The 27,017-nt window shown below is 36.5% G+C and overlaps 1 protein-coding gene across 1 annotated transcript; it reads right to left on the reverse strand.

Moving 5' to 3' along the window:
* Nucleotides 1-10: 10 nt before the first annotated feature.
* On the reverse strand, nt 11-27,017 carry LOC138439272 (arylacetamide deacetylase-like 2). Its single transcript, XM_069588263.1, has 5 exons — nt 26,880-27,017; nt 9,602-9,824; nt 4,899-4,968; nt 2,508-2,679; nt 11-613 (listed from the first exon to the last, which is right to left on the reverse strand). The coding sequence occupies exons 1-5, from the start codon at nt 27,015-27,017 to the stop codon at nt 11-13; spliced, it is 1,206 nt and encodes a 401-aa protein (XP_069444364.1).

Raw genomic sequence — 27,017 nt, forward strand, 5'->3', positions numbered from 1 at the left:
TATGCACTACTTACAGATTTTCTTCTAGCCAATTAATATACTTATCTTTTATTCTAATGCCTAGTTTTAAGTAAATTGGTGAGGCCATGAATGATAAAGCTCCATGGATTCCATCCTCCATATGGTCATGAAAAACTTTAACTCCAACATTTCGAAGTCGTGAGACATACATAAGTCCATCATCTCTTAGAATATCATGTTGACAGGTAAGGATGTAAGTTAAGGGCAGATTTTGCAACTGGGAATCATTGACTGCCAAGGGTGATAACCTAGTATCCAAAAGTATTGAATATGAAGGATTAAGTCTTCCAAGAATTGGTTCAGTATATACATGGTTTTTCTTGTACTCTTCAGGAAGGAAGGTGCTCCAGTTTACCAACTTGAACAGATGCATTGATCCATGAGGCATGTGTTGATTTTTCATCATTGCCTGGGGGATTGCTCTATCCTGGGTGAAATATAGGCATCCAAGTTTGATTGCCACTTTCCATGGCAGAAGTGGACCATGCTCATATTCTCGGTGAGATGGCACAGAGGTATCAACTAGCTGTAAGCCAGGGTAAATTAAAGCTTGTGCTTTCAGTTTATTTTTTAATTCTGGATCATTCTGTATCTGAAAAAAGACACAGTAAAATGTGAATGAGTCCAAGCCTTCCAAACTATAGGAGTAGGAGGCTTTCCTCCAATCACATCAGCTCTTATGTAAATAATTATAAGAATGATATAGTACCTCATAGTTATACTTTGAGTGCTTTAAAAAGTGTCATCCCACTTTCATCAATAATGATTCACACACAGGTTTTCTCACATATGACAACCAAATAACAAAAATAATTATGTAATTCCTATGGACAAGTAGTCTATGCTGAAAAATCTGACCTACAGTAGAGAAAAAATAATGAATGTAATAATAGAATATCATTGCTCAAACTCACATATTAACTAAATTCAAATGGAGTTCAATCAAGTTAAAAAAAAATTCCTAACATACAACTTGTCTTTTGGAAAAAACAGTATAGTGGCACTATGGTAAAGAACTTGCCTTGAATCCAGGAGACACAAGAGACAGGGTTTTGATCTCTGGGTCAGGAAGATGCCCTGGAGAAGGAAATGGCAACCCACCCCAGTATTCTTGCCAGAAACTTCCATGGACAGTGGTACCTAGTATGTTAGAGCCCATGGGGCCACAAAGAATCAGATATGACTGAAGTGACTGAATGCACACATGCACAATAAACAGCTTGTCTTTTGGAAAAAACAGTGTAGTGTGGTGGGAAATAAGCATAGTAATTAATGAAAATTTGAAGGGCAATAAAAGACATGGAGCATTGTATTTGAAGTTTTTCTTTCTTACAGAAATAAGAAGCATCCTAATATCTCAACTATGGGGTGAGATGAGCCACCATATATTTTCCTTTCCTTTGATTTTACTCCTACACTCTAAAGAAGAAAACTTACAAGAAATGTGAGGATACTAACCCCAGACCAACAGCCTCAATAGTGACATCTGTAGAAATGAATATACCAGTTGCCACTCCACATGAAAGACTCAGTGTCTGGAGGGTGTTTCTTAATGTTAACCCCTCCCAGAAGTAACTGACATACAAAATGAGAATTAATTGAAATTAACCCCAGTAGAACCTCACAAGGGGATGTGATATCCAACCAACTGCAAATTACACACTCAAGGTATAGTGGGGGAATGGTTTCAAAAAGACAATGAAGAAAACAAATTTGTCTAACAATCTCTCTTATGCCCTTGATCCCTTCCCAGTGTCCTCCATACAAATTATTTTCTAAATCAACTGGCTCATGTCATAAGTAGAGTGGAAGAAACAACAGCAACCCCCAAAACAAAAATGAGACAGAGAAACTCAACCAATACATTCTCAGGCTAGTAGCAAAGTCACACAAGAGCAGTTAGAAGAGTCTGCTGGTTTTACTGGTAGGTATCCTTCTTCTTATGTTAGTTTTGCTCCATAAAATTTAGTTTTGGGGGTAAAAATTATCTATTGTACTGAATTCATTTTTCAACTATAATAGTTATTGGGGACAACTATTATTTAACTGCACACAGCAATGATTTTAACATAGACCATTTTCATTATTACAGTAGTGATTCTTCCATGCAAGCATGCCTTGTGGCCCAAATGTCTGCTAGCATTCCACTGAAATACATGAACTACAATACCTAAGGAGAACAAAAAATCCCTTGTCATATTAAACAGTGGTTCCCAGACATTGTTCTGTTTCCTTCAAAATTGTTTACTAATTAATAGCCTTATTTAGTATTATATGTCACTTTTCCTCAATGCTGCTAAAGCCACATTGTCTAATGGTAAAATTGTGTAAAAGGACAAAAAGGTTTTTTCTGTTTTTTTTCCACTCAACAGCTTAAAATATAAAACCATTAAAAATATCCTGACAAAGAAAGTGATTTTGTGTTAGAGTTATAGCGTGTGTATATGTGTTATAAATATATATTACATATAACACATACAGCTTACCAGTTGAGTCACTCCTGCTGCAAGTGTACCCCCAGAACTATCACCTGAAATACAAACTCGATTGGGGTCCACTCCATATTTTGCAAGGATTTTATCCTGTAGAAAGAATTTGACCACAGAAACAACATCCTCATAGGGAGCTGGAAATGGATATTGAGGAGCTAGTCTAGGGCTTCAGAAAAAAAAGAAAAGAAACAAAGCATATAGGATTAAATTTCAGTTGCATATATCCACGTATCTCTCAATTTAATCAGCAGGTCCAGAGAACAAAATTGGCCCTACTTTGAATCTTTAGTTTCACCAGTCATACCTGGACTTCCTACTAACTTCTGTTTTTTAATTAAAATGTAGATTCTTATATAATGTTTTTAAAATATTGGGAGAGATGATGTGGGGTGGGAGGTGGGAGGGGGGTTCATGTTTGGGAGCTCATGTACACCCGTGGCGGATTCATGTCAATGTATGCCAAAACCAATACAGTATTGTAAAGCAAAATAAAGTAAAAATAAAAATTTAAATAAAAAAATAATAAAATTACATTTTAAATATAAACAAAAATTGTGAATCACTGTACTTATAATTTATATAATATAGTACATCAACTATACCTTAATAAAAATAAAAATCAAAAGAAAAAATAAATAAACAAATAAAATATTGGGTTCTATGGGAGATGAAAGAGGTCAGGATCAACTCATAAAATTGTATGTACATTTTTCAGCAAAAGTGCAATCAAAGAGAGATGCTCTGCAACACTTATCAGATTCTCTATGGAGCTGGTGACTAACATTTTTACAACCATTCCTGGGAGTGCACACTAGATTTTAAAAGAGCAAATCTGAGGGCAAAGGATTTGTAGGTGTCATATTAGAAATTTATCTAGGTAAAAATTCTACAGAATAGCGTGATCTGTTATCAGATTTGTATCATAAGCTGAGTACATGAGTATGAGCTTACATATGACCTGAAAACACAATTCAAAATAAATTTTTAAGTATAGTAAGTGATCTTGCATGACAGCTGTAAATATCATTCTAAGGCAAATTATTAGAGCATCTGTTAATGTATCCAACTGTATATATATATATATATATATATATATATATATACTTAATTTTTCTTCTAATAGTGAGGCAAACTCTATTCGTTAATCTTACCTACTTACTAAGATTGAGTAATCTTACTCTATACTTTTACTTTGCAAAAGAATTGGTGAATTAATAATGTCAATATCAACCCTTAAATGCTGACCTGATGACCCTTGCAATCTTGTCATATTGTAACAATATCTAAAATATCTGAAATGTAGTATAAATTAAGGAAAATAACGTATCACAAATGTATTGTTACTTTAAATGTTCTTCAGGGTACAAAAAAAAGAACAAATATCAGAAGTAACTGACTGAATTCTTAAACTCAGTACAATACACATCACAATTTTAAAAGTATCTTAAAATAATAAAGTGGTATATTAGGTTCAATCATAGAGAGAAAGGGAGAGCATCCTAATTATTATAAATTAGAAGTATTTCTGAAAACAACCAATTCTTCTGGTTGCCCTACAGCAGCATTAGTGAGTAGAACAGCAGTGGTTCCACTTGTATTATGCTACTATGTTCTCTGTTCGCCATTGGGCTAGGAGTCTCTAAGTATGTTTCTGTACTACTTAACTGATTGGAAAATGGGGGGAAAAAACTTCATTATGAAGATGAAGTACAGAGAACCCCTGAATAGATCATATAGTACTGGACATTTGCTAGTCTTTCTTATATATTGTTGGAAATTTGGGCAAAAATCATTAGCACTTAAGTTCTCTCATTTTGAGAATGATTTTAAATTTTCAGATGGCCCCAACATTTTCATCTGATGTTTGTCCAATTAACAGTATCTATGTAGCCAATATCTTCTAATAAATTATAATGAAAATAAATCTAAAAAAGAATATATATGAGTGTAACTATATCACTTTGCTGTATACTTGAAACTAACACAATATGGTAAATCAATGGCAATTCAGTGAAAAAAAGAATGTCTATAAAATTAATCTTTTATCACCAACTCAAAAAAAAAAAAAAAAAACCCTCCACAAAACTCAACATCCCAAATGTATAATGGGTAGCTGAGCACCTAGACATTTCTAGAAGTACCACAGTGGGGTTGCCAAAGATGTTCAGGCTGTGTGCCTCTCAGAAGTCTGTCCAATGACAGGGTGAAGGGAAACTAGGTACCTTTGAGGAAGATAAGATAATGTAACATTAGTAAAAGTTACTAACATAAATATAAGATCCCTAGGTTCCAAGTCCTTTGGGAGTCTTGGGTGCCTTCTTTGGAAATCAAAACTATGTCACAAGGGCAAAAATTATAATACTAAAAAAAAAATCACTGTCTTACTCCACTCCAACAACAACAGCATCAACTTTGTTTGCCGTCCATCTATTCAGGAGGTCCATAGGTGTATGCTCTGAAATGAAGAAATCAATATGAAAGTCTACCCTGTAAACAAATGGCAATGGAAAACCAACAACACTGTGAAACATGACAGAAATATGATTAATTGGTGGAATCCTCACATTTCCACTTTTCCTGCTGCCACATGTTAGGATCCAGAGATGAAAGATTTGATGGCTGCCATCAAATGGGGAAGGTCATTGCAGAAGAAAATACATTCAAAGAATCATGAGAATACATACAGAGCTCAGGGAATTAACTGTAAGTACAACTGAAACAAGTATTGAGAGAGAAGTAGGCTATAAAGTGAAACCACATTGGAAAATAGGAATACTGGTACCAGTACTTGGATGTTACATTAAAGATTTCTTTGTCAACAAGGTGATAGATTTTACCAAAGAATTTAGTTATAAAATGTATTACCAGATTTGCATATAACAGAAGCAAATTAGAAAAAGGGTGGCATAAACAAGGAAATGGTGGTTAGTAAAAAAAGAAAAAGGAGAAGCAACAGAAGGAAATAAAAATGATAATTTTTTTTAAGCATGGAGAGAGAGAAAAAGCTATTTAGGAAGACGGGTGGATAGAATTGGTTATTAAATGTGGATGCCTAGGAAAAACAAGTAATTGATTGTAATTCTCACACTGATAAAACAACAGCTGAGAGCAGTTCCTCTGCTTGCTTTCTTGAAGTTGTTTTTACTTTTGTTGTTTATTTGGGTTAATTTTTTTTCCTAGACTATTGGGATGGGGAGTAGATATGATTCAGGTTGTTTAATCATGCTAACCTTAAATTATCTGTGGTTCATCCAAATATACTGGCAAGCTCTGAAGTTCTATATATATTGATCTTAAACTTAGGACCGTGATTACAGCTGGAGGTACAGCTTTGGAAATCAACAGCATAGGTGTGAGGGGTAGTGCTGAAAAGTGGAAAGGTCTAAATAAAAGAGCATGAAGAGTCAAAAACTAATGAAAGGACTACCGGAGAACACAAACACTTGTAAAATGTAAAAACAGGCCTATTTTGTGCCTTTGTTTATGTTTGCTTTATTTTAAAGAAGGAGAAGCATGTGAAGTTAAGGGGGAGAGGCAAAAGTCAAAAGAAATTGGTTTCATAGAAACCAAAGGAGCAGAAAATTTCAGTGAAGCAAAGAGGAGGGATCATTGTCAAATTACACAATTTAAGAATTCTTAAAGGAGAAATTGGATTCCACAGTGTATAAAACTGAGCCTGAGAAAAATAACAGAGTGATAAGTGACTACTTAGAGAGAGATATTTGGAAACAAGGAAGATCAAGGTAGAAGATGTTGTAACATGTTTAAGTGCCAATAGAGAGGACACATTTATAGACAGAAGAAAAATACTGATTAAAATTTTAACAATAGTAGGAAATATGACCACAGACAAAAAAGAGATTAAATCTTAGAAAAGACAAAAATGCATTTTTCTGCAATATAAGTAGAAAGAAGTAAAGTTAAGAGTTAATACAGTCTGTAATTTTTGAGGACACATATGGTTGGCAAGGAGTAAAGAGTAGATGATGTGATCACTAATCTAGAGCCAGACATCTTGGAATGTAAAGTCAAGTGGGCCTTAGAAAGGATCACCACAAACAAAGCTAGTGGAGGTGATGGAATTCCAGTTGAGCTATTTCAAATCCTGAAAGATGATGCTGTGAAAGTGCTGCACTTAATATGCCAGCAAATTTGGAAAACTCAGCAGTGACCGCAGGACTGGAAAAGGTCAGTTTCATTCCAATTCCAAAGAAAAGCAATGCCAAAGAATGCTCAAACTACTGCACAATTGCACTCATCTCACATGCTAGTAAAGTAATGCTCAAAATTCTCCAAGCCAGGCTTCAGCAATACGTGAACCGAGAACTTCCTCATGTTCAAGCTGGTTTTAGAAAAGGCAGAGGAACCAGAGATCAATTTGCCAAGATCCGCTGGATCATGGAAAAAGCAAGAGAGTTCCAGAAAAACATCTCTTTCTGCTTTATTGACTATGCCAAAGCCTTTGACTGTGTGGATCCCAAGAAACTGTGGAAAATTCTGAAAGAGATGGGAATACCAGACCACCTGACCTGCCTCTTGAGAAATCTGTATGCAGATCAGGAAGCAACAGTTAGAACTGGACATGGAACAACAGACTGGTTCCAAATAGGAAAAGGAGTACATCAAGGCTGTATATTGTCACCCTGCTTTTTTAACTTCAGTGTAGAGTACATCATGAGAAACGCTGGACTGGAAGAAACACAAGCTGGAATCAAGATTTCTGGGAGAAATATCAATAACCTCAGATATGCAGATGACACCACCCTTATGGCAGAAAGGGAAGAGGAACTAAAAAGCCTCTTGATGAAAGTGAAAGAAGAGTGAAAAAGTTGGCTTCAAGCTCAACATTAAGAAAACGAGGATCATGGCATCCGGTCCCATTGCTTCATGGGAAATAGATGGGGAAACAGTGGAAACAGTGTCAGACTTTATTTTGGGGGGCCCCAAAATCACTGCAGATGGTGACTGCAGCCATGAAATTAAAAGACGCTTACTCCCTGGAAGAAAAGTTATGACCAACCTAGATAGTATATTCAAAAGCAGAGACATCACTTTGCTGACTAAGGTCCGTCTAGTCAAGGCTATGGTTTTTCCAGTAGTCATGTATGGATGTGAGAGTTGGACTGTGAAGAAGGCTGAGTGCCGAAGAATTGATGCTTTTGAACTGTGGTGTTGGAGAACTATTGAGAGTCCCTTGGACTGCAAGGAGATCCAACCAGTCCATTCTAAAGGAGATCAACCCCGGGATTTCTTTGGAAGGAATGATGCTAAAGCTGAATCTCCAGTACTTTGGCCACCTCATGCGAAGAGTTGACTCATCAGAAAAGACTCTGATGCTGGGAGGGATTGGGGGCAGGAGGAGAGGGGGACAACAGAGGATGAGATGGCTGGATGGCATCACTGACTCGATGGACACGAGTCTGAGTGAACTCCAGGAGTTGGTGACAGACAGGGCAGCCTGGCGTGCTGTGATTCATGGGGTCGCAAAGAGTCGGACACGACTGAGCTACTGAACTGAACTGAACTAAAAGAGTAGATGGGTGCTGAATTTGCACAGACATCCTTGATAGATGAGGGAGGATAAGCTGAGAGACTTGAAAGAGCTTGAGCGTTTGAAAGTGGCATTGATATGAAGGATAGTAACTAAATACACACAAGAGACAACATCTTGAAACCACCTTGAAAGTTTGTAGGATGAGACTGCTCACCAGTGGTATGAAGATTAAGCCTGTTGATCCTTCTAACAGGCCTTGGTTTGGGTTTTGGTTCCTCCACTTGCTAATAAGACTTGGAACAAATTACTGAACCATTCTGTAGCTACCTTACCTCTAAAAGCATGATAATAGTACCTATCCTAATATTGTGCTGCTGTTGCTGCTATGTCGCTTCAGTCGTGTCCGACTCTGTGCAACCCTATAGACGGCAGCCCACCAGGCTCCCCCATCCCTAGGATTCTCCAGGCAAGAACACTGGAGTGGGCTGCCATTTCCTTCCCCAATGCATGAAAGTGAAAAGTGAAATTGAAGTCGCTCAGTCATGCCCAACTCTTCACAACCCCATGAACTGCAGCCTACTAGTCTCCTCTGTCCATGGGATTTTCCAGGCAAGAGTACTGGAGTGGGGTGCCATCGCCTTCTCCAATCCTAATATTGTGAGTATCTATCAAATAAGAGTGGACCACTCACCAAACTACTGTAGCATTTGTGATTATTTTGAAATGTTAACAGATCACAAAGTCAAAATTCTGGGTATAATCACTCAGGCTGTGTCTCTTTGGTGAAAAGAGTCTTTTCATTTGTTTCTTATATTTTGGAGTTCCTTCAATACAATATCAATCATATTCTGTGCTGTATGGTGAATCAATAATATCAATAGTCTAAAAGCAACTGTGTATATATGTGTGTTTGTGAATGTGTGTGTGTGTGTGTTTGAGCATGTTTGAGTTTGTGTCTGTTTGGGAATGTGTATGAGTCTGTGACTGTCCTAGCAATTCCATCATACCTCTTGGAATCATCTTCAAACATTAGACAGAAATATACTTGAGAAGAGGAGCTTGATTACTCACGTGTATTTTATTTTTCAAGTTCAAAAATATGCATTGGAGTCTAAGCTTCAACGTGATAAGTATTGATGCATCACTGTCTACAATATGAATATGTATTTGCTACTTGCAAGTTGCAGATATTATCACTTCTGAACCAACATTTAAATCATCTTATTCACTTCTGTTTTTCTGAACCTAAAATCAGGTCATTAGGTAATTTCAAACCTAAGCTTTAAATTTACTACTTGAATCTCCCATTATATATTGTCAGTGTAACTTTATTTGATAATAACTTTTTAAAGCAAAAATCTCACCTGATATTTTTATGATTTATTTACAAAAAAGTATGTGAGGATATATATATGAACCTTGACTGATACAGTTTATCTCTCTGCTAAGTACACTTACTTACAAACATAAATTATATCAGCAAAAGTTCTGCCAAATATAATATATAAAAATTATTTTAATATAAATACTTATAATGTGCAACACATACAAACACATATACTCACACACATTTGCTTATATAGAAAGTACTTACTGTAACTTCCTAAGACAAAGGCACCACCATGAATATAAATTACAGATGGTCTCTGGCTTTCTCTCTTCCTCTTTGGCAAGTACAAACGTACTGGAATATCACTAAATGTTGTATCCATCACTGTAACATTTTCATCTGAAACTGGTTGTGTATAGTCCATTTTTATTAATGTGGCATACAATGTTTCAAAGCTTTTAAGGCCTATTTTTTCCAATATCATAGCCTGTCAAAATAAACAAACAAAATTAGAACTTTAAATATTTCAGTTTTTAGTAATATGTAATCAAAGAGGAAGAATTAAAAATGAATAATACTGTAAAACTACTAGAATTCATCAATGAATTTGGTAAAGTTGCAGGTTGCAAAATTAATACACAGAAATTTCATTTCAATACACTAACAACAAAAGATCAGAAAGAGAAATTTAAGAAGCAATTCCATTTACTGTTGCATCAAAAAGAATAAAATACCTAAGTATAAGCCTACTTAAGAGACGAAGGACCTGTACGCTGAAAGGTATAAGATGCCGATGAAAGAAATCAAAGAAGACACAAACAGATGGAAAGATATACCATGTTTATGGATTGAAAAAAAATCAATATTGTCAAAATGACTATACTACTAAAGACAAACTACGGATTCAATGCAATCCCTATCAAATTAACATTGACATTTTTCAGAGAACTAGAACAACAACAACAACAAAATCTCAGAATTTGTAAGGAGACACAAAAGACCCTGAATAGCCAAAGCAATCATGAAAAAGAAAAACAGAGCTGGAGGAATCAGGCTCCCTAACTAATACTACAGAGCAACAGTCATCAAATAGTATGGTATTGACACAAAAATAGAAATATAGATCAATGGAACAGGATAAAAACCCCAGAAATAAACTCATGAACCTATAGTCAATTAATCTATGACAAAGGAGGCAAGACTACACAATGTAGGAAAGACAGTCTCTTCACAAATGGTGCTGGGAAAACTGGACAGCCACATGTAAAGAAGTGAAATTAGATCATTCTTTAACTTCAAACTGGAGAAGGGAATGGCAATCTACTCCAGTATTCTTGCCTGGAAAACCCCATGGACAGAGGTGGAGCCTGGTGGGCCACAGTCCACGGGGTCGCAAAGAGTCGGACATGACTGAGCGACAAACACACTAACTTCATACACAAAAAATAAGCTCAAAGTGGATTAAAGACCTAAATATTAAACCAGACACTATAAAACTCTTAGAGGAAAACATAGGCACAACATTATCTGACATAAATCACAGCAACATCTTTTCAATCCATCTCCCAGAATAATAAAAATAAAAGCAAAAATAAACAAATGGTACCTGTTCAAAAGCTTTTACACAGCAAAGGAAACAATAAACAAAAAAGACGACCCACAGATTGGGAGAAAATATTTGCAAATGATGTGACTGATAAGGGGTTAGTCTCCAGAATTTACAAACAGCTTATGACAATTAGTAGCACCAAAACAACCCACTCAAAACATGGACAGAAGACTTGAATAGACATTCCTCTAAAGAGGACACACAGATAGCCAACAGGCACATGAAAAGATATTCAACATCACTAGCTATTAGAGAAATGCAAATCAAAACTACAATGAGATATCACCTCACATCAGTCAAAATGACTTTCATCAAAAAATCCACAAACAACAAATGCTGGAGAGGATGTAAAGAGAAGGGTACCTTCCTGCACTGTCAGTGGAAATGTAAATATGTACAGCCACTATTGGAACAATATGGAAGTTCCTTAAAAAACTAAAAGTAGAGCTACCATAGGACCCTACAATCTCACTCCTGGGCATATATCCAGGAAAGAATATGGCCTGAAAAGATCCATGCACCTCAGTATTGATTGCAGCACTGTTTACAATAGCCAAGACATGAAAACAACCTAAATGTCCATTGACAGGGGATGGATAAAGAAGATGTGGTGCATATATACAATAGAATATAACTCGGTCATTAAAAAGAATGAAATAAGGCCATCTGAAGCAACATGAATGGACCTAGAGAGTGTCATACTGAGCAAAGTAAGTCAGAGAGAGAAAGAGAAATATTATATGACATCCCTTATATGCGGAATCTAAAAAGAAATGATACACATGAACTTACTTACAAAGCAGAAAGAGATTCACAGACAAAAAACAAACTCATATCTGCCCAAGGGAAGGAAAAGTCAAGGATTTAGGGAAGGTCATGCTATACTGCTATATTTAAAATGGATAACCAACAAAAACCTCTTTTATAGCACATTAAACTCTGCTCAATATTATGTGCCAGGCTAGATGGGAGGGGTGTTCGGGGGAGAATGGATAGATGTATATGTATGACTGAGTCCCTTCATTGTTCACCTGGAACTATCACAGCATTGTTAATTGGCTATATCCCAAACAAAATATTTTTAATATTAAAAAATTAAATATAATAACACTGTAGGGGTCTCAATGTACATCCTAACACATATGCTATAGTTTCTTCTAAATAAATCCACATATATAGAGTTTTTTTAATGAGTAATCTGATCAATTTACTTGCAGCTTATCTTATATTGGTCTACTTATTTCTTAATTATAAATTTTATCTGAAAAATTATCTGAGAAAAGATTTTCAACTTCTTTGTATGGATATTCAAAATACTTTCATTTAACTCATTGTAATTTAATTTATATAAAATTTCAGAAAGTATATACTTATCACTTTATTAATAAAGCTATGTCCATTTTTTAAACTGCAAACAGATTCCTGTTTTTAAGAAAGACTTGGAGGAAAAAACAACATAATTTGTAAATTCTATGCCATTGAAATAAAGCTCTCTTTACTGTTTTTGGTAGCCTTCTAATATCTTTGTAGTATCTTCCACTGAATAGTCACAAAAAAGAATTGTGACTGAACAGTCACAAAAAAAATTGTTGGGGGAAAGAACATTACACGGCATTTATTATTATAGCTATCTGAGATTGCTAAAATTTTATGAGGTATTAAAAAAATCATATAAGCTGTCTGCTTTATTGATGAGTATACTGAGACCTAGAAAGTTCCAGTTTCTGACCCAAGTTAGATGCCTAGTAATTGACAAGATGTAAATACATTTTTCTAGACCACTGTGATATATGCTACTGGTACTCCTCTTTCACTTCAGTTCAGTCACTCAGTTGTGTCAGACTCTTTGCAACCACATGAACTGGAAAACATCAGGCCTCTCTGTCCATCAGCAACACCCAGAGTTCACCCAAACCCATGTCCATTGAGTTGCAGATGCCATCCAACCATCTCATACTCTGTTGTCCCCTTCTCCTCCTGCCCTCAATCTTTCCCAGCATCAGGGTCTTTTCAAATGAGTCAGTTCTTTGCATCAGGTAGCCAAAGTACTGGAGTTTCACCTTCAGCATCTGTCCTTCCAATGTATAATCAGAACTGATTTCATTTAGGATGGACTGATTGGATCTCCTTGCAGTCCAAGAAACTCTCAAGAGTCTTCTCCAAACCAGAGTTCAGAAGCACCAATTCTTCTGTGCTCAGCTTTCGTTATTTCCAACTCTCACATCCATACTTGAACACTGGAAAAACAATAGCCTTGACTAGATGGACCTTTGTTAACAAAGTAATGTCTCTGCTTTTCAATATGCTATCTAGGTTGGTCATAACTTTCCTTCCAAGGAGTAAGCATCTTTTAATTTCATGGCTGCAATCACCATCTGCAGTGATTTGAATACGTAGAGAAATAAAATCTGACATTGTTTTCCACTGTTTGCCCATCTATTTGCCATGAAGTGATGGAAGCAGATGCTATGATCTTAGTTTTCTGAATGTTGAGCTGTAAGCCAACATTTTCACTCTCCTCTTTCACTTTCATCAAGAGGCTTTTTAGTTCTGCTTCACTTTCTGCCATAAGGGTGGTGTCATATGCATATCTGAAGTTACTGATATTTCTCCTGGCAATCTTGATTCCAGCTTGTGCTTCCTCCAGCCCAGCATTTCTCATGATGTACTCTGCATAGAGGTTAAATATGCAGGTGACAATATACAGCCTTGACATACTCCTTTTCCTATTTGGGACCAGTCTGTTGTTACATGTCCAGTTCTAACTGTTACTTCCTGACCTGTATACAGACTTCTTAAGAGGCAGGTCAGGTGGTCTAGTATTCCCATCTCTTTCAGAATTTTCAACAGTTTATTGTGATCCACACAGTCAAAGGCTTAGACATAGTCAATAAAGTAGAAGTTTTTATGGAACTCTCTTGCATTTGCAATGATCCATCGGATATTGGCAATTTCATCGCTGGTTCTTCTGCCTTTTCTAAAACCAGCTTGAACAACTGGAAGTTCACATTTAATGTATTGCTGAAGCCTGGCTTGGAGAATTTTAAGCATTACTTTACTAGAGTGTGAGATGAGAGCAATTGTACTCCTTTTAGTCAATCAGTTCAGTTGCTCGGTCATGTCTGACTCTTTGCGACCCCATGAATTGCAGAAGGCCAGGCCTTCCTGTCCATCACCAACTCCTGGAGTTCACTCAGACTCACGTCCATCGAGTCGGTGATGCCATCCAGCCATCTCATCCTCTGTTGTCCCCTATTCCTCCTGCCCCCAATCCCTCCCAGCATCAGAGTCTTTTCCAATGAGTCAACTCTTCGCATGAGGTGGCCAAAGCACTGGAGTTTCAGCTTTAGCATCATTCTTTTCAAAGAACACCCAGGACTGATCTCCTTTAGAATGGACTGGTTGGATTTCTTTGCAGTCCAAGGGACTCTCAAGAGTCTTCTCTAACACCACAGTTCAAAAGCATCAATCGTTTAGCGCTCAGCTTTCTTCACAGTCCAACTCTCGCATCCATACATAACTACTGGAAAAACCATAGCCTTGACTAGCTGGACCTTTGTTGGCAAAGTAATGTCTGTGCTTTTCAATATGCTATCTAAGTTGGTCATAACTTTCCTTCCAAGGAGTAAGCATCTTTTAATTTCATGGCTGCAGTCACCATCTGCAGTGATTTTGGAGCCCAAAAGAATAAAGTCCGACACTGTTTCCACCGTTTCCCCATCTATTTCCCATGAAGTGATGGGACCAGATGCCATGATCTTCATTTTCTGAATGTTGAGCTTTAAGCCAACTTTTTCACTCTCCTCTTTCACTTTCATCAAGAGGCTTTTTAGTTCCTCTTCACTTTCTGCCATAAGGGTGGTGTCATTTGCATATCTGAGGTTATTGATATTTCTCCTGGCAACCTTGATTCCTGCTTGTGCTTCCTCCAGCCCAGGGTTTCTCATGATGTACTCTGCATAGAAGCTAAATAAGCAGGGGGACAATATACAGCCTTGACATACTCCTTTTCCTATTTGGAACCAGTCTGTTGTTCCATGTCCAGATCTAACTGTTACTTCCTGATCTGCATATAGGTTTCTCAAGAGGCAGGTCGTGTAGTCTGGTATTCCCATCTCTTTCAGAATTTTCTGCAGTTTATTGTGATCCACACAGTCAAAGGCTTTGGCATAGTCAATAATGCTGAAAGAGATGTTTTTCTGGAACTCTCTTGCTTTTTCCATGATCCAGTGGATGTTGGCAATTTGATCTCTGGTTCCTCTGCCTTTTCTAAAACCAGCTTGAACATCTGCAAGTTCTTGGTCCACGTATTGCTGAAACCTGACTTGGAGAATTTTGAGCATTATTTTACTAGTGTGTGAGATGAGTGCAATTGTGCAGTAGTTTGAGCATTCTTTGGCATTGCCTTTCTTTGGGATTGGAATGAAAACTGACCTTTTCCAGTCTTGTGGCCTCTGCTGAGTTTTCCAAATTTGCTTGCATATTGAGTGCAGCACTTTCACAGCATCATTTTTCAGGATTTGAAATAGCCCAACTGGAATTCCATCACTTCCACTAGCTTTGCTCATAGTGATGCTTCCTAAAGCCCACTTGACTTCACATTCCAGGATGTCTGGCTCTAGGTGAGTGATCACATCATCATGATTATCTTGGTCATAAAGATCTTTTTTGTACAGTTCTTCTGTGTATTCTTGCCACCTCTTCTTAATATCTTCTGCTTCTGTAAGGTCCATATCATTTCTTTTCTTTATTGTGCCCATCTTTGCATGAAATGTTCCCTTGGTATCTCTAATTTTCTTGAAGAGATCTCTAGTCTTTCCCAATCTGTTGTTTTCCTCTATTTCTTTGCATTGATCGTGAGGAAGGCTTTCTTACCTCTTCTTGCTATTCTTTGGAACTCTGCATTCAGATGTTTATATCTTTCCTTTTCTCCTTTGTTTTTCACTTCTCTTCTTTTCACCACTATTTGTAAGGCCTCCCCAGACAGCCATTTTGCTTTTTTGTATTTCTTTTCCATGGGCTGGTCTTGATCCCTGTCTCCTGTACAATGTCACGAACCTCCATCCATAGTTCATCAGGCACTTTATCAGATCTAGTCCCTTAAATCTATTTCTCACTTCCACTGTACTCCTTTACATATAATTAATTGCTAAATTATGTTTTTACAAAAGAGCCTATAAGAAATGGAGGGGAAAAAAATAAAAGATTGAACAATCAGACAAGAAAAAGAAATAAAGGGAATCCAGATTGGAAAAGAAGAAGTAAAACTCTGTTTGTAGATGACATGATCCTCTACATAGAAAACCCTGAAGATATCACCAGAAAATTATTAGAGCTAATCAGTGAATATAGTAAGTTACAGGATATAAAATTAAAACACAGAAATCCTTTGCATTCCTATAATCTAATAATGAGAAAACAGAGAAAGTAAGGGAGCAATCCCATTCACCATTGCAATGAGAAGAATAAAATACTTAGGAATAAATTTACCTAAAGAAACAAAAGATTTATATATAGAAAACTATAAAACACTGATGAATGAAATCAAAGATGATACACGCAGATGGATAAATACACTATTTTTGTGGATTGTAAGAATCAATATCGTGAAAATGAGTATACTGCCCAAAACAATCTAAAGATTCAGTGCAATCCTTAACAAGCTACCAATGGTATTTTTCATAGAACTAGAAAAAATAATTCCACAATTTGTAAACTATACAACTCTTACAGGAAAACATAGGTAGAACACTCTGACATAAATCATAGCATGATCCTCTATGATCCACCTCCCAAAGTAATGGAAATAAAAGCAAAAAGAAACAAATGGGACCTAATTAAACTTAAAGGCTTTTGCACATTAAAGAAAACAAGGTGAAAAGTCAGCCTTCAGAGTGGGAGAAAATAATAGCAAATGAAGCAACTGACAAAGAATTAATTTCAAAAATATACAAGCAGCTTATGCAGCTCAATACCAGAAAAATAAACAACCCAATCAAAAAGTGGGCTAAAGAACTAAACAGACATGTCTTCAGAGAAGATATACAAATGGCTAACAAACACATGAAAAGATGTTCAACATCACTCATTATCAGATAAATGCAAATCAAAACCAAAATGAGGTACTATCTCATGCCAGTCAGAAAGACTGCCATCAAAAAGTCTCCAAATAACAAATGCTGTAGAGGGTGTGGAGAAAAGGGAACCCTCTTACACGGTTGGTGGGAATGCAAACTAGTATAGCCACTGTGGAGAAGAATGGAGATTCCTTTAAAAACTGGATATAGAACTGCCAAACGATCCAGCAATCCCACTGCTGGGCATACACACAAGGAAACCAGAATTGAAAGAGACACATGTATCCCAATGTTCATTGCAGCACTGTTCACAATAGCTAGGACATGGGAGCAACCTAGATGTCCATTGACTAATGGATAAGGAAGTTTTGGTACATATACACAATGGAATATTATTCAGCTATTTTAAAAAAGAACACACACACATTTGAGTCAGTTCTAATGAGGTGGATGGAACCGGAGCCTATTATACAGAGTTAAGTAAGTCAGAAAGAAAAACACTATGCAGTATATTAACACACACATATAGAATTTAGAAAGATGGTAATGACAACCCTATATGCAAGACAACAGAAGAGACACAGATGTAAAGAACAGACTTTTGGACTATGTGGAAGGAGATGGTGAGATGATTTGAAAGAATAGCATTGAAATATGTATATTACCATATGTAAAATAGATGACCAATGCAAGTTCAATGCATAAAGCAGGGCACTCAAAGCTGGTGCCCTGGGACAACCCAGAAGGTTGTGGTGGAGAGGGAGGTGGAATGGGGTTTCAGGATGAGGAGACGCTTGTATGCCTGTGGCTGATTCATGTTAATGTATGGCAAAAACCACCACAATATTTTAAAATTATTAGCCTCCAATTAAAATAAATTAATTGAAAAAACAAAATTAAATTGAAAAAAGAAGAAAGAAAAGGTTCTCTGATAGAAATAAGTTGACCAAACTTAAAAAACGATATTTACTTAAGGAATAATGAAAGATAAATACTCTGCTGGTCCACATAGTACAGCCTTGAAGCAGAAATTTTGGCATACTAACATTTCAAAATAGCTCTAAAATACTACTTTGATTTCAAATAAAAACACACATGCACACTTCCCAGGTGGCTCAGTTTAGAATCCGCCTGACAAACAGAAGAGGCCGATTTGATTTCTGGGTCAGAAGATTCCCTGGAGAAGGAAATGTCAACCCACTCCAGTATCTTGTCTGGAAAATTCCATGAACAGGAGAGCCTGGCAGGTTGCAGTCCTTGTGGTTGCAAAGAGTCAGACTGAACTGTTGAGCATGCATACACATAGAAGCAAAAATCCTTAACAAAATATTAAATAACATTCCTTTTCAATAAAAAAATGACAATCCATTATTATCAATTGAGTTCTGCCCCAGAAATGCAAGATTAGTACACTATTTGTAAATCAATGTAATTTATGATACTAATACAAAAAGAAAATTTATATATGCTCATCCTAATATATAATTATAATAACAGTGCCGAAAAACAATTTGGCTTAACTCATCACCTATTCTTGATTTTTTAAAAAATCTATGCAAACTTATAATAAAAAGAAACTTCTTTAATCTGATAAAGGGTATCTACAAAAAAAAATCATATTTAATAGTGAAAGACTGAATGCTTCCTCTTAAGGCAAGTATGTCTGCTCTCTACTCAACACAATTCTGGGAAGTCACAGTCAGGGCACTAAGGCAGAGAAAAAGCTGGAAAGAAAAGGATAACAGTTTCTCTCTGTTTTCAGTCAACATAATTATCTAAGCAAATATTACGGGATTTAAAAAAAAAAAAAACCTTAGAAAGCAAATAAGCATCTTCAGTTGGAACAAAATATACAAGTGAATATATACATAAAGCATCATTTCAAATGTAGCAATAAACAAAAGGAAATCAAAATTTTAAAAAATTATCAATTATAACAGCACCAAAATTAAATTTTTTAGTTGTATAACAATATACATATAGAGTCTTTATCTTCTGAATATTGATGGAAGAAAACTGATGGGAAAACATTGATGGAGGAAATCAAAGACCTAATTAAATTGAGAAATATTTATAAACTGATCAGAGACAATATTGTTGAACTGAACAGCTCTTTCTGAATTGGTTTACAGAGTCAACCAATTTCAGACAAAAAGTTCATCAGAATTTTTAGTCACTACTAAAAATTATGATTAATGGTGATTAATTATAATGATCAAAGCAATTTTGGTGATTAAGAAAGGTTGGTGGACTCCTATAACCTGGTTCCAAGACTACTGAGAAGCTAATGTAGTCAAAACAGTGTAGTATTGGTGAAAAGCTGGACTCACAGATCAAGGGAAGAGAAAGGAGTCAGTTCAGAACTAAACCAACACAGGGACTTCCCTGGTGGTCCAGTGGCTAAGAATCTGCCTTCCAGTGCAGGGGACACAGGTTCTATCCCTGGTCTGCGAACTAAGATCCCACTCGCCTTGGAGCAACTAACCCTGTGTGCCACAACTAGAGTCCGTGCACCACAAGAAAAGATCCTGTATGACATGATGAAAATTATGCATGCCACAACTGACAGGGTAAAATAAATAAATATTTTTAATAAAATGGAAAGAAATAATATAACTATGTCCAATTTACTTTTGACAAGGATACAAGGCAACTCAATGACGAAAGGTAGTAAGTGTTTCAACAAATGATTATGAAACAACTGGACATCCATATGCAAGAAGAATGTACTTTGACCAATTCCTGACACATTATATGGAGATTAACTCATAATGGATCCAATGCAGTGTGTGCTCAGTGTCCAACTCTTTACAACGCCATGGACTGTAGCCTGCCAGGCACCGATATCCATGGAATTTTCCAGACAAGAATGGGTTGCCATTTCCTTCTTCAGGGGATCTTCCTGACCCAGGGACTGAATCTGTGTCTCTGGCATCTCCTGCATTGGCAGACAGATTTTTTACCACTGAGCCATCTGGAAAGCCTAATGAATCCAGTACCTAAATGTAAAATGAAAAACTGCAAACCTCTCAGAAGACATGATAAGAGAAAATCAGTCATCTTAGATTAAGTAAAAAGTTCTTAGATACAATGTTAAAGAAGAAAAGCTTTTTTTTTTTTTTTTTGTAAAGCTAAATTGGGCTTCAATGACATGTAAAAGTTTTGCTGTGTAACTTAAGACAACAAGAAGAAAAGCCCCAGACTGGGAGAAAATATTTACAAACTAAGTATCTGCTAAAAGAATACACAGGAAAACTATACAAAAAAAGGTCTTAATGACCCAGATCACCATGATAGTATGGTCACTCACCTAGACCCTGACATCCTGGAGTCTGAAGTCAAGTGGGTCTTAGGAAGCATTACTACAATCAAGGCTAGTGGAGTTATGGAATTCCAGCTGAGCTATTTAAAATCCTAAAAGATGATGCTGTGAAAGTGCTGAACTCAATATGCCAGCAAATTTGGAAAACTCAGCTGTGGCCACTGGACTCAAAAATATCAGTTTTCATTCCAATCCCAAAGGGCAGTGCCAAAGAATGTACATATTACCATACAATTGCTCTCATTTCACATGCTAGCAAAGTAATGCTTAAAATCCTTCAAGCTAGGCTTCACTATTATGTGAATCTAGAAAGTCTAGATGAACAAGTTTGATTTAGATAAGCAGAGGAACCAGAGGTCAAACTGCCAACATTCACTGGACCATAGAGAAAGCAAGAGAATTCCAGAAAAATATCTGCTTCTACTTCATTGACTACTCAAAAGCCTTTGACTGTGTAGATCACAACAAACTCGAAAATTTTTAAAGAGAAGGGAATACCAGACCACCTTACTTGTCTCCTGAGAAATAGGTATTTGAATCAAGAAACAACAGTTAGAACCTTACACTGAACAAGTGACAGGTTCAAAATTGAGAAAAGTGTATGATAAAGCTGCATGTTGTCACCCTGTATATTTAAGTTATATGCAGAGTATATCATGTGAAATGTTGGGCTGAATGAATTACAATCTGGTATCAAGATTGCCAAGAAATGTCGGCAACCACAGATATGCAGATACCACTCTAATGGCAGAAAGTGAAGAGGAACTAAAGAGCCTCTTGATAAGGGTGAAAAAGAAGAGTGAAAAAGTTGACTTAAAGTTCAGCATTCAAAAACTAAGATCATGTCATCATGTCCCATTACTTCATGGCAAATGGATGGGGAAAAAGTAGAAACAGTGACAGATTTTATATTTTTGGCCTCCAAAATCATTGCAGAGGTGACTGTAGCCATAAAAATTGCTTGCTTCTTGGAAGGAAAGCTATGACAAACCTAGACAGCATATTAAAAAACAAAGATATCACTTTGCAAACAAAGTGACATAGCTATAGTCAAAGTTATGGTTCCTCCATTTGTAATGTATAAATGTAAGATTTGGACCATAGAGAAGGCTGAGCACCAAAGAAGTGATGCCTTCAAACTGTGGTGCTGGAGAAGACTCTTTAGAGTTCCATGGACTGCAAGGAGATAAAACCAGTCAATCCTAAAGGAAATCAAAATCATTGGAAGGACTGATGCTGAAGCTGAAGCTCTAATACATTGGCTACCTGATGCAAAGAACCAACTCATTGGAAAAGACCATCGCTCTGGGAAAGACTGAAAGCAAAAAGAGAAGAGGGCCACAGAGCATAAGATGGTTGAAGTGAAATGAAGTGAAGTTGCTCAGTCGTGTCCAACTCTTTGCAACCCCATGGACTGTAGCCTACCAGGGTCCTCCCATGGGATAGCACCACTAACTGAATGGGCGAGAATCTGAGCAAACTCTGGAAGAGAGTGAAGAAAGCCTGGTGTGCTGTAGTCGATGGGTTTGCAAAAAGTCTGACACAACTTAGCACTGAACAACAACAACAAATGACTTGTATCCCCAATAGGAAGAACTCTCTATAGGTAAAAATAGCAAAACAAAGAACCAATCTTTCAAAGTGGAGGAAAAATTAAACATGCATGTCACCACAAAAACATGGGATAAGATATAAATATATGAAACAATACTCAATACTTGTAATCATAAAGGAAATGCAAATGTGTACCACAATCGAATATTTTGAAACAATAATTAAAATTGCTCTTAAAAAAATTGGAAATATTAAGTGTAGAAAGGACACAGAACAACTAAAACTTTCATGTTTTGCTGGTCTGAATGACAAATTGTACTGGCTCTTTAAAAAACCAATAGGCAGTTTGCTATACGTTAAATATACATTTATAATATGACTCAAAACAACTAATTCTAGGTATTTACCTGGTAGAAATTAAAATTTTTGTTCATTCAAAATCCTGTATATGAGTGCTTTAGCAGCTTTATTCATATCCACTCCAAAGTTGGAACAACCCAAATATCTTTCAACTGTTCATTTAGGATAAACCATGATAGATCTAGCTTCCCTCGTGGCTCAACTGCTAAAGAATCTGCCTGCAATGCAGGAGACCTGGGTTCAATCTGTGGGTTGGGAAGACCGTGGAGAAGGGAAAGGCTACCTACTCCAGTATTCTGGCCTGGAGAATTCCATGGATTGTATAGTGCATGGGGTGGCGAAGAGTTGGACGTGACTGAGTGTCTTTCACTTTCACTTTCATGATACAACCACATAATGGAATACTACACAGCTTTAGAAAGGATTGAATTTGTGATACTCTCAATGCATATATTACTCTAGAATATATCTTTCTTTTTTATTTATTTTATTGTTGGCTGTGCTGGGTTTTTGTTGCTGTGTAGGCTTTCTTTAGTATGGGCTACTATAGTTGCAGTGTAGGGGCTTCTCATTGCAGTGGCTTCTCTTGTTGAAGAGAATGGCCTATGCAGTGCATGTGGAATCTTCTCGGACCAGGGATCAAACCTGTGTCTCCTGCATTGGCAGGTGAATTTTTAACCACTGAACCACATGGAAGTCTCTCAAATGTATCATGTTTAGTGAAATCCATTAAGCTGCCCATGCAGTATGAACCCATCTGGGCTTCCCAGGTGGCTCATGGGTAAAGAACTCACCTGCAATGTGGGAGACACAGGAGACACAGAGAGGATCCCTGGGAGGAGAAAATCCCATGGAGGGGGCATGGAAACCCACTCCAGTGTTCTTGCCTGGAGAATCCCATGGACAGAGGAGACTAGCAGGCTACAGTCCATAGGGTCTCAAAGCATCAGAAACAGCTGAAGTGACTGAACACACACACACACACACACACACACACACACACACATGAACCCATTTATGATATTTCAAAAACACAAAGTGTACAAGCATACAATGATCAGCAGTTACCAGATGTTTAGGGTGTGCAAGTGTTTACTAAAAAGGGAAGCATGAGGTGATTTGGGGGGTTATATTTTCATGTTTGATTTTGGTGCTGGTTACATGAATCTTTACCTATATTAAACTACTTAGGACTATATAACCAATAGGCTGACTTTTATGCAAAGTTAAAATAAAATTTAAAATTTGGCATAATGTTGAAGAAAAGTAGAGTCTGAATATAGACTGTCTGGTTTGATTCTCAATTCTAAAAATTATTACCTATGTGTCTTTGCTTTTCTTATTCCCTGTGCCTCATTTTCCTCATTTATAAAATGAGGAAAACTATAGTGACTTCTTTAAAGTGCAGTTGTAAGTGTTAAATCATAGTTTTAAGGAAATTAAAGCAGGACAGGATACATCATAAGTGCCCAATAAATTTTAGTTTATTTTCATTATCAATATATGTGAAAAACACTCTTAAATATTGTCATTGCTGGTTGAAGATAATCATAGTGAAGATAATTTCAATCTAGCAGATATATCACTTTAAAATGAACTCTACTTAATGCACTGTGGTGACCTGAATGGGAAGGAAGTTCAAAAAGGAGGGGATATATATATGTAAATGGATTAATTTTTCTGTACAGTAGAAACTAACACAATATCGTAATGCTATTATACTCTAATAAGAAGTAATTTTAAAAATTAACTTTTTTAGGGTTTTGGCCCCTCATTTCTGATTCTTCGGATGATGGGAGTAAATGCTTACTAGATTTCTACTGAACAAACACCAGCTACCATTTTAGACATCACCACATGCTGTCTTGGAAAACATGCCCTCCTACTCTCATAGTAATGCTGCAATTTGTTTATAGATTTCTCACTTTGCAGTTGAAGAACTTGAGCCACAGAAAAATGAAGTAAACTCTTTTAAGATCTGGATTTTAAGTTCACGCTCTTTCTTCTACTTTCAGTCAGTTCAGTTCAGTTCAGTTCAGTCGCTTAGTCATGTTTGACTCTTTGCGACCCCATGAATCACAGCACGCCAGGCCTCCCTGTCCATCACCAACTCCCGGAGTTCACTCAAACTCACATCCATTGAGTCAGTGATGCCATCCAGCCATCTCATCCTCTGTCGTCCCCTTCTCCTCCTGCCCCGAATCCCTCTCAGCATCAGAGTCTTTTCCAATGAGTCAGTTCTTCGCATGAGGTGGCCAAAGCACTGGAGTTTCAGCTTTAGCATCATTCCTTCCAAAGAACACCCAGGGCTGATCTCCTTTAGAATGGACTGGTTGGATCTCCTTGCAGTCCAAGGGACTCTCAAGAGTCTTCGTCAACACATTTCAAAAGCATCAATTTTTCGATGCTCAGCTTTCTTCACAGTCCAACTCTCATATCCATACATGACCACAGGAAAAACCATAGCCTTGACTAAACAGACCTTTGTTGGCAAAGTAATGTCTCTGCTTTTGAATATGCTATCTAGGTTGATCATAACTTTCCTTCCAAGGAATAAGCGTCTTTTAATTTCATGGCTGCAATCAACATCTGCAGTGATTTTGGAGCCCCAAAAAATAAAGTCTGACACTGTTTCCACTGCTTCCCCATCTATTTCCCAAGAAGTGATGGGACCAGATGCCATGATGCGCGTTTTCTGAATGTTGAGCTTTAAGCCAACGTTTTCACTCTCCTCTTTGACTTTCATCAAGAGGCTTTTTAGTTCCTCTTCACTTTCTGCCATAAGGGTGGTGTCATCTGCATATCTGAGGTTATTGATATTTCTCCTGGCAATCTTGATTCCAGTTTGTGCTTCTTCCAGCCCAGTGTTTCTCATGATATACAGCCAATAATATGAATGTCTAACTCTGTAGTCTTGTTTTTCCACATCATTTTATCAAGAATTGTTGCACATTATATAATTTACTTATGACAATAACAAAGTGATTATCACTTGAGCAATTAGAAACTGATTGATTGCTAAAATAATTTGCATATATATATAAGCAAATACAAAAGCTATTTCTATTTTACATGTGCAATATTTTAATTCTGTTTTTTATTTGATAAACTGGAAGTTGAATTCTACAGTGTCATGGTTTCAGAATGTACTAACATTGATAAGGCAGGGCAGTAAATTAGCATTAGTTACTCTGAAGTTTAAAGCTATAGAAGTTCTTCAGACAATAACATGGCAGTTTCTCTGTAGGGCTGGCACTTGCTCATTTTTCTCTCTAATCCAATGAATGAAAAGGTGAAGCATTCACAATAAAGGGGAACACTGAGGGCAACAGGTCATTCGGCACACTTTTAACTTTAGGCAGGAGATACCTTGGGATATAGTTTGGCAGATCTGTCATCTCCTCTGGGTAGCACACTAGACAACCACTTCCCTTGTACCATGCACTGCTCTCTCTTCTCTGACTTATTGTCTGTTGATGCATTGTCCCTTAAACCTCCTATTGTTCACATCATTTATAAGGCCTCCAGTTAGCAGCATGCTTTGATAGGAGAGCCTGATACTTTCAGTGAGGTAGATCTTAGTTCAAATTCTAGTATTGTCACTAAAAAATCCAAAATGTAGCAATTTAGTATTGAAGATAGACAAAAGCAGTGGTTTTCAAAGTATGGTCTTAGAATCCTTGTGGATCTCTGAAAAATATTCAGGAAATGCACATAATACCCTGATACTTCCTGCTTTTTCTAAAAGTCCAATTTCCTCAAGAGCATGTAGTAGAATTTTCTAGAAGCTACATGACATGTAATATTGCAACAGGTTAAATGCAAAAGCAGATGGTGACTCCAGCTCTCTTCCATAAATTGAGACATAAATGAGATTTGCAAAAATGGAAAACAATATCACTATTATTTAACTTCTAATAGGTTTGTTATATTAACATCATTATCATTATTAAATGCATTGATTTCTTTCTCTCTCTCTCTCTCTTTTTTTTTTTTTTTTCCACACTGTGGGGCATGCAGGATCTAAGTTCTGCTGCCAGGAATTGTACATAGGCCCCCTGCAATGGAAGTGTGGAACCTTAACCACTGGACTGCCAGGGAATTGTTATCTAATGAGGTCAGTTTCTAATGCAAATACTAATAACTATAACCCACATTTTAAAAGTTAATTTAGTCTCAATATTTAAAATGTATAGAGTTCTGAAACTAAAAACTTTAAAAATGACTAATAGAGACACTAAAACAATACAGGTACTAAATGTACATCAAAATATAAAAACATAATCAGTATACATGAGTAAGTTTAAGAAAACACATGATTAGTTTTTCTCAGAAATATAAAATATAAATTGCTTTAAAATCCCTTCAATTTTCCATTTAAATAATATCATTACTTCTTTTGTTCTTGGCACAGTATATTTTGTATTTATTTTACCAGAAAAATTTTATATCCCATGTTTTATACAGATTCAATAGAGTTTATAATGATTTATTAAATTAAACAGATTAATAATATTTGAATGATTTATCCTAAAAAATGTCATTTTCAAAATACTAACTACAAGAACCTTTACATGTGCTTTTAACAAGGAATCCCAATTCCCTGGAAAAAAAAATTACCATAAGTGAAGTAGTTTTTATAGCAGCATCCGTGATCCTTATTTTCCATGGTTCTTCAATGTTTTCTGGCATTGGCGTATAAATATAAAAAGCAAAAAGAATACAAGTCAGTCCAAAGCACAGAGTTTTGTACCCCAT

Source organism: Ovis canadensis, chromosome 1, assembly GCF_042477335.2.
Source record: "Ovis canadensis isolate MfBH-ARS-UI-01 breed Bighorn chromosome 1, ARS-UI_OviCan_v2, whole genome shotgun sequence".
Classification (NCBI taxonomy): domain Eukaryota; kingdom Metazoa; phylum Chordata; class Mammalia; order Artiodactyla; family Bovidae; genus Ovis; species Ovis canadensis.

What these genes read in the sequence shown, in the direction of transcription:
- LOC138439272 (XM_069588263.1), bottom strand. Translation starts at nt 27,017, where the DNA reads ATGGGGTACAAAACTCTGTGCTTTGGACTGACTTGTATTCTTTTTGCT. An exon ending in CTTTGTCTTAGGAAGTTACA is followed by an intron (nt 4,969 to 9,601) that starts GTAAGTACTTTC and finishes TCTTCATTTCAG; the next exon opens with AGCATACACCTATGGACCTC. An exon ending in GCTGTTGTTGTTGGAGTGGA is followed by an intron (nt 2,680 to 4,898) that starts GTAAGACAGTGA and finishes TTTTTTCTGAAG; the next exon opens with CCCTAGACTAGCTCCTCAAT.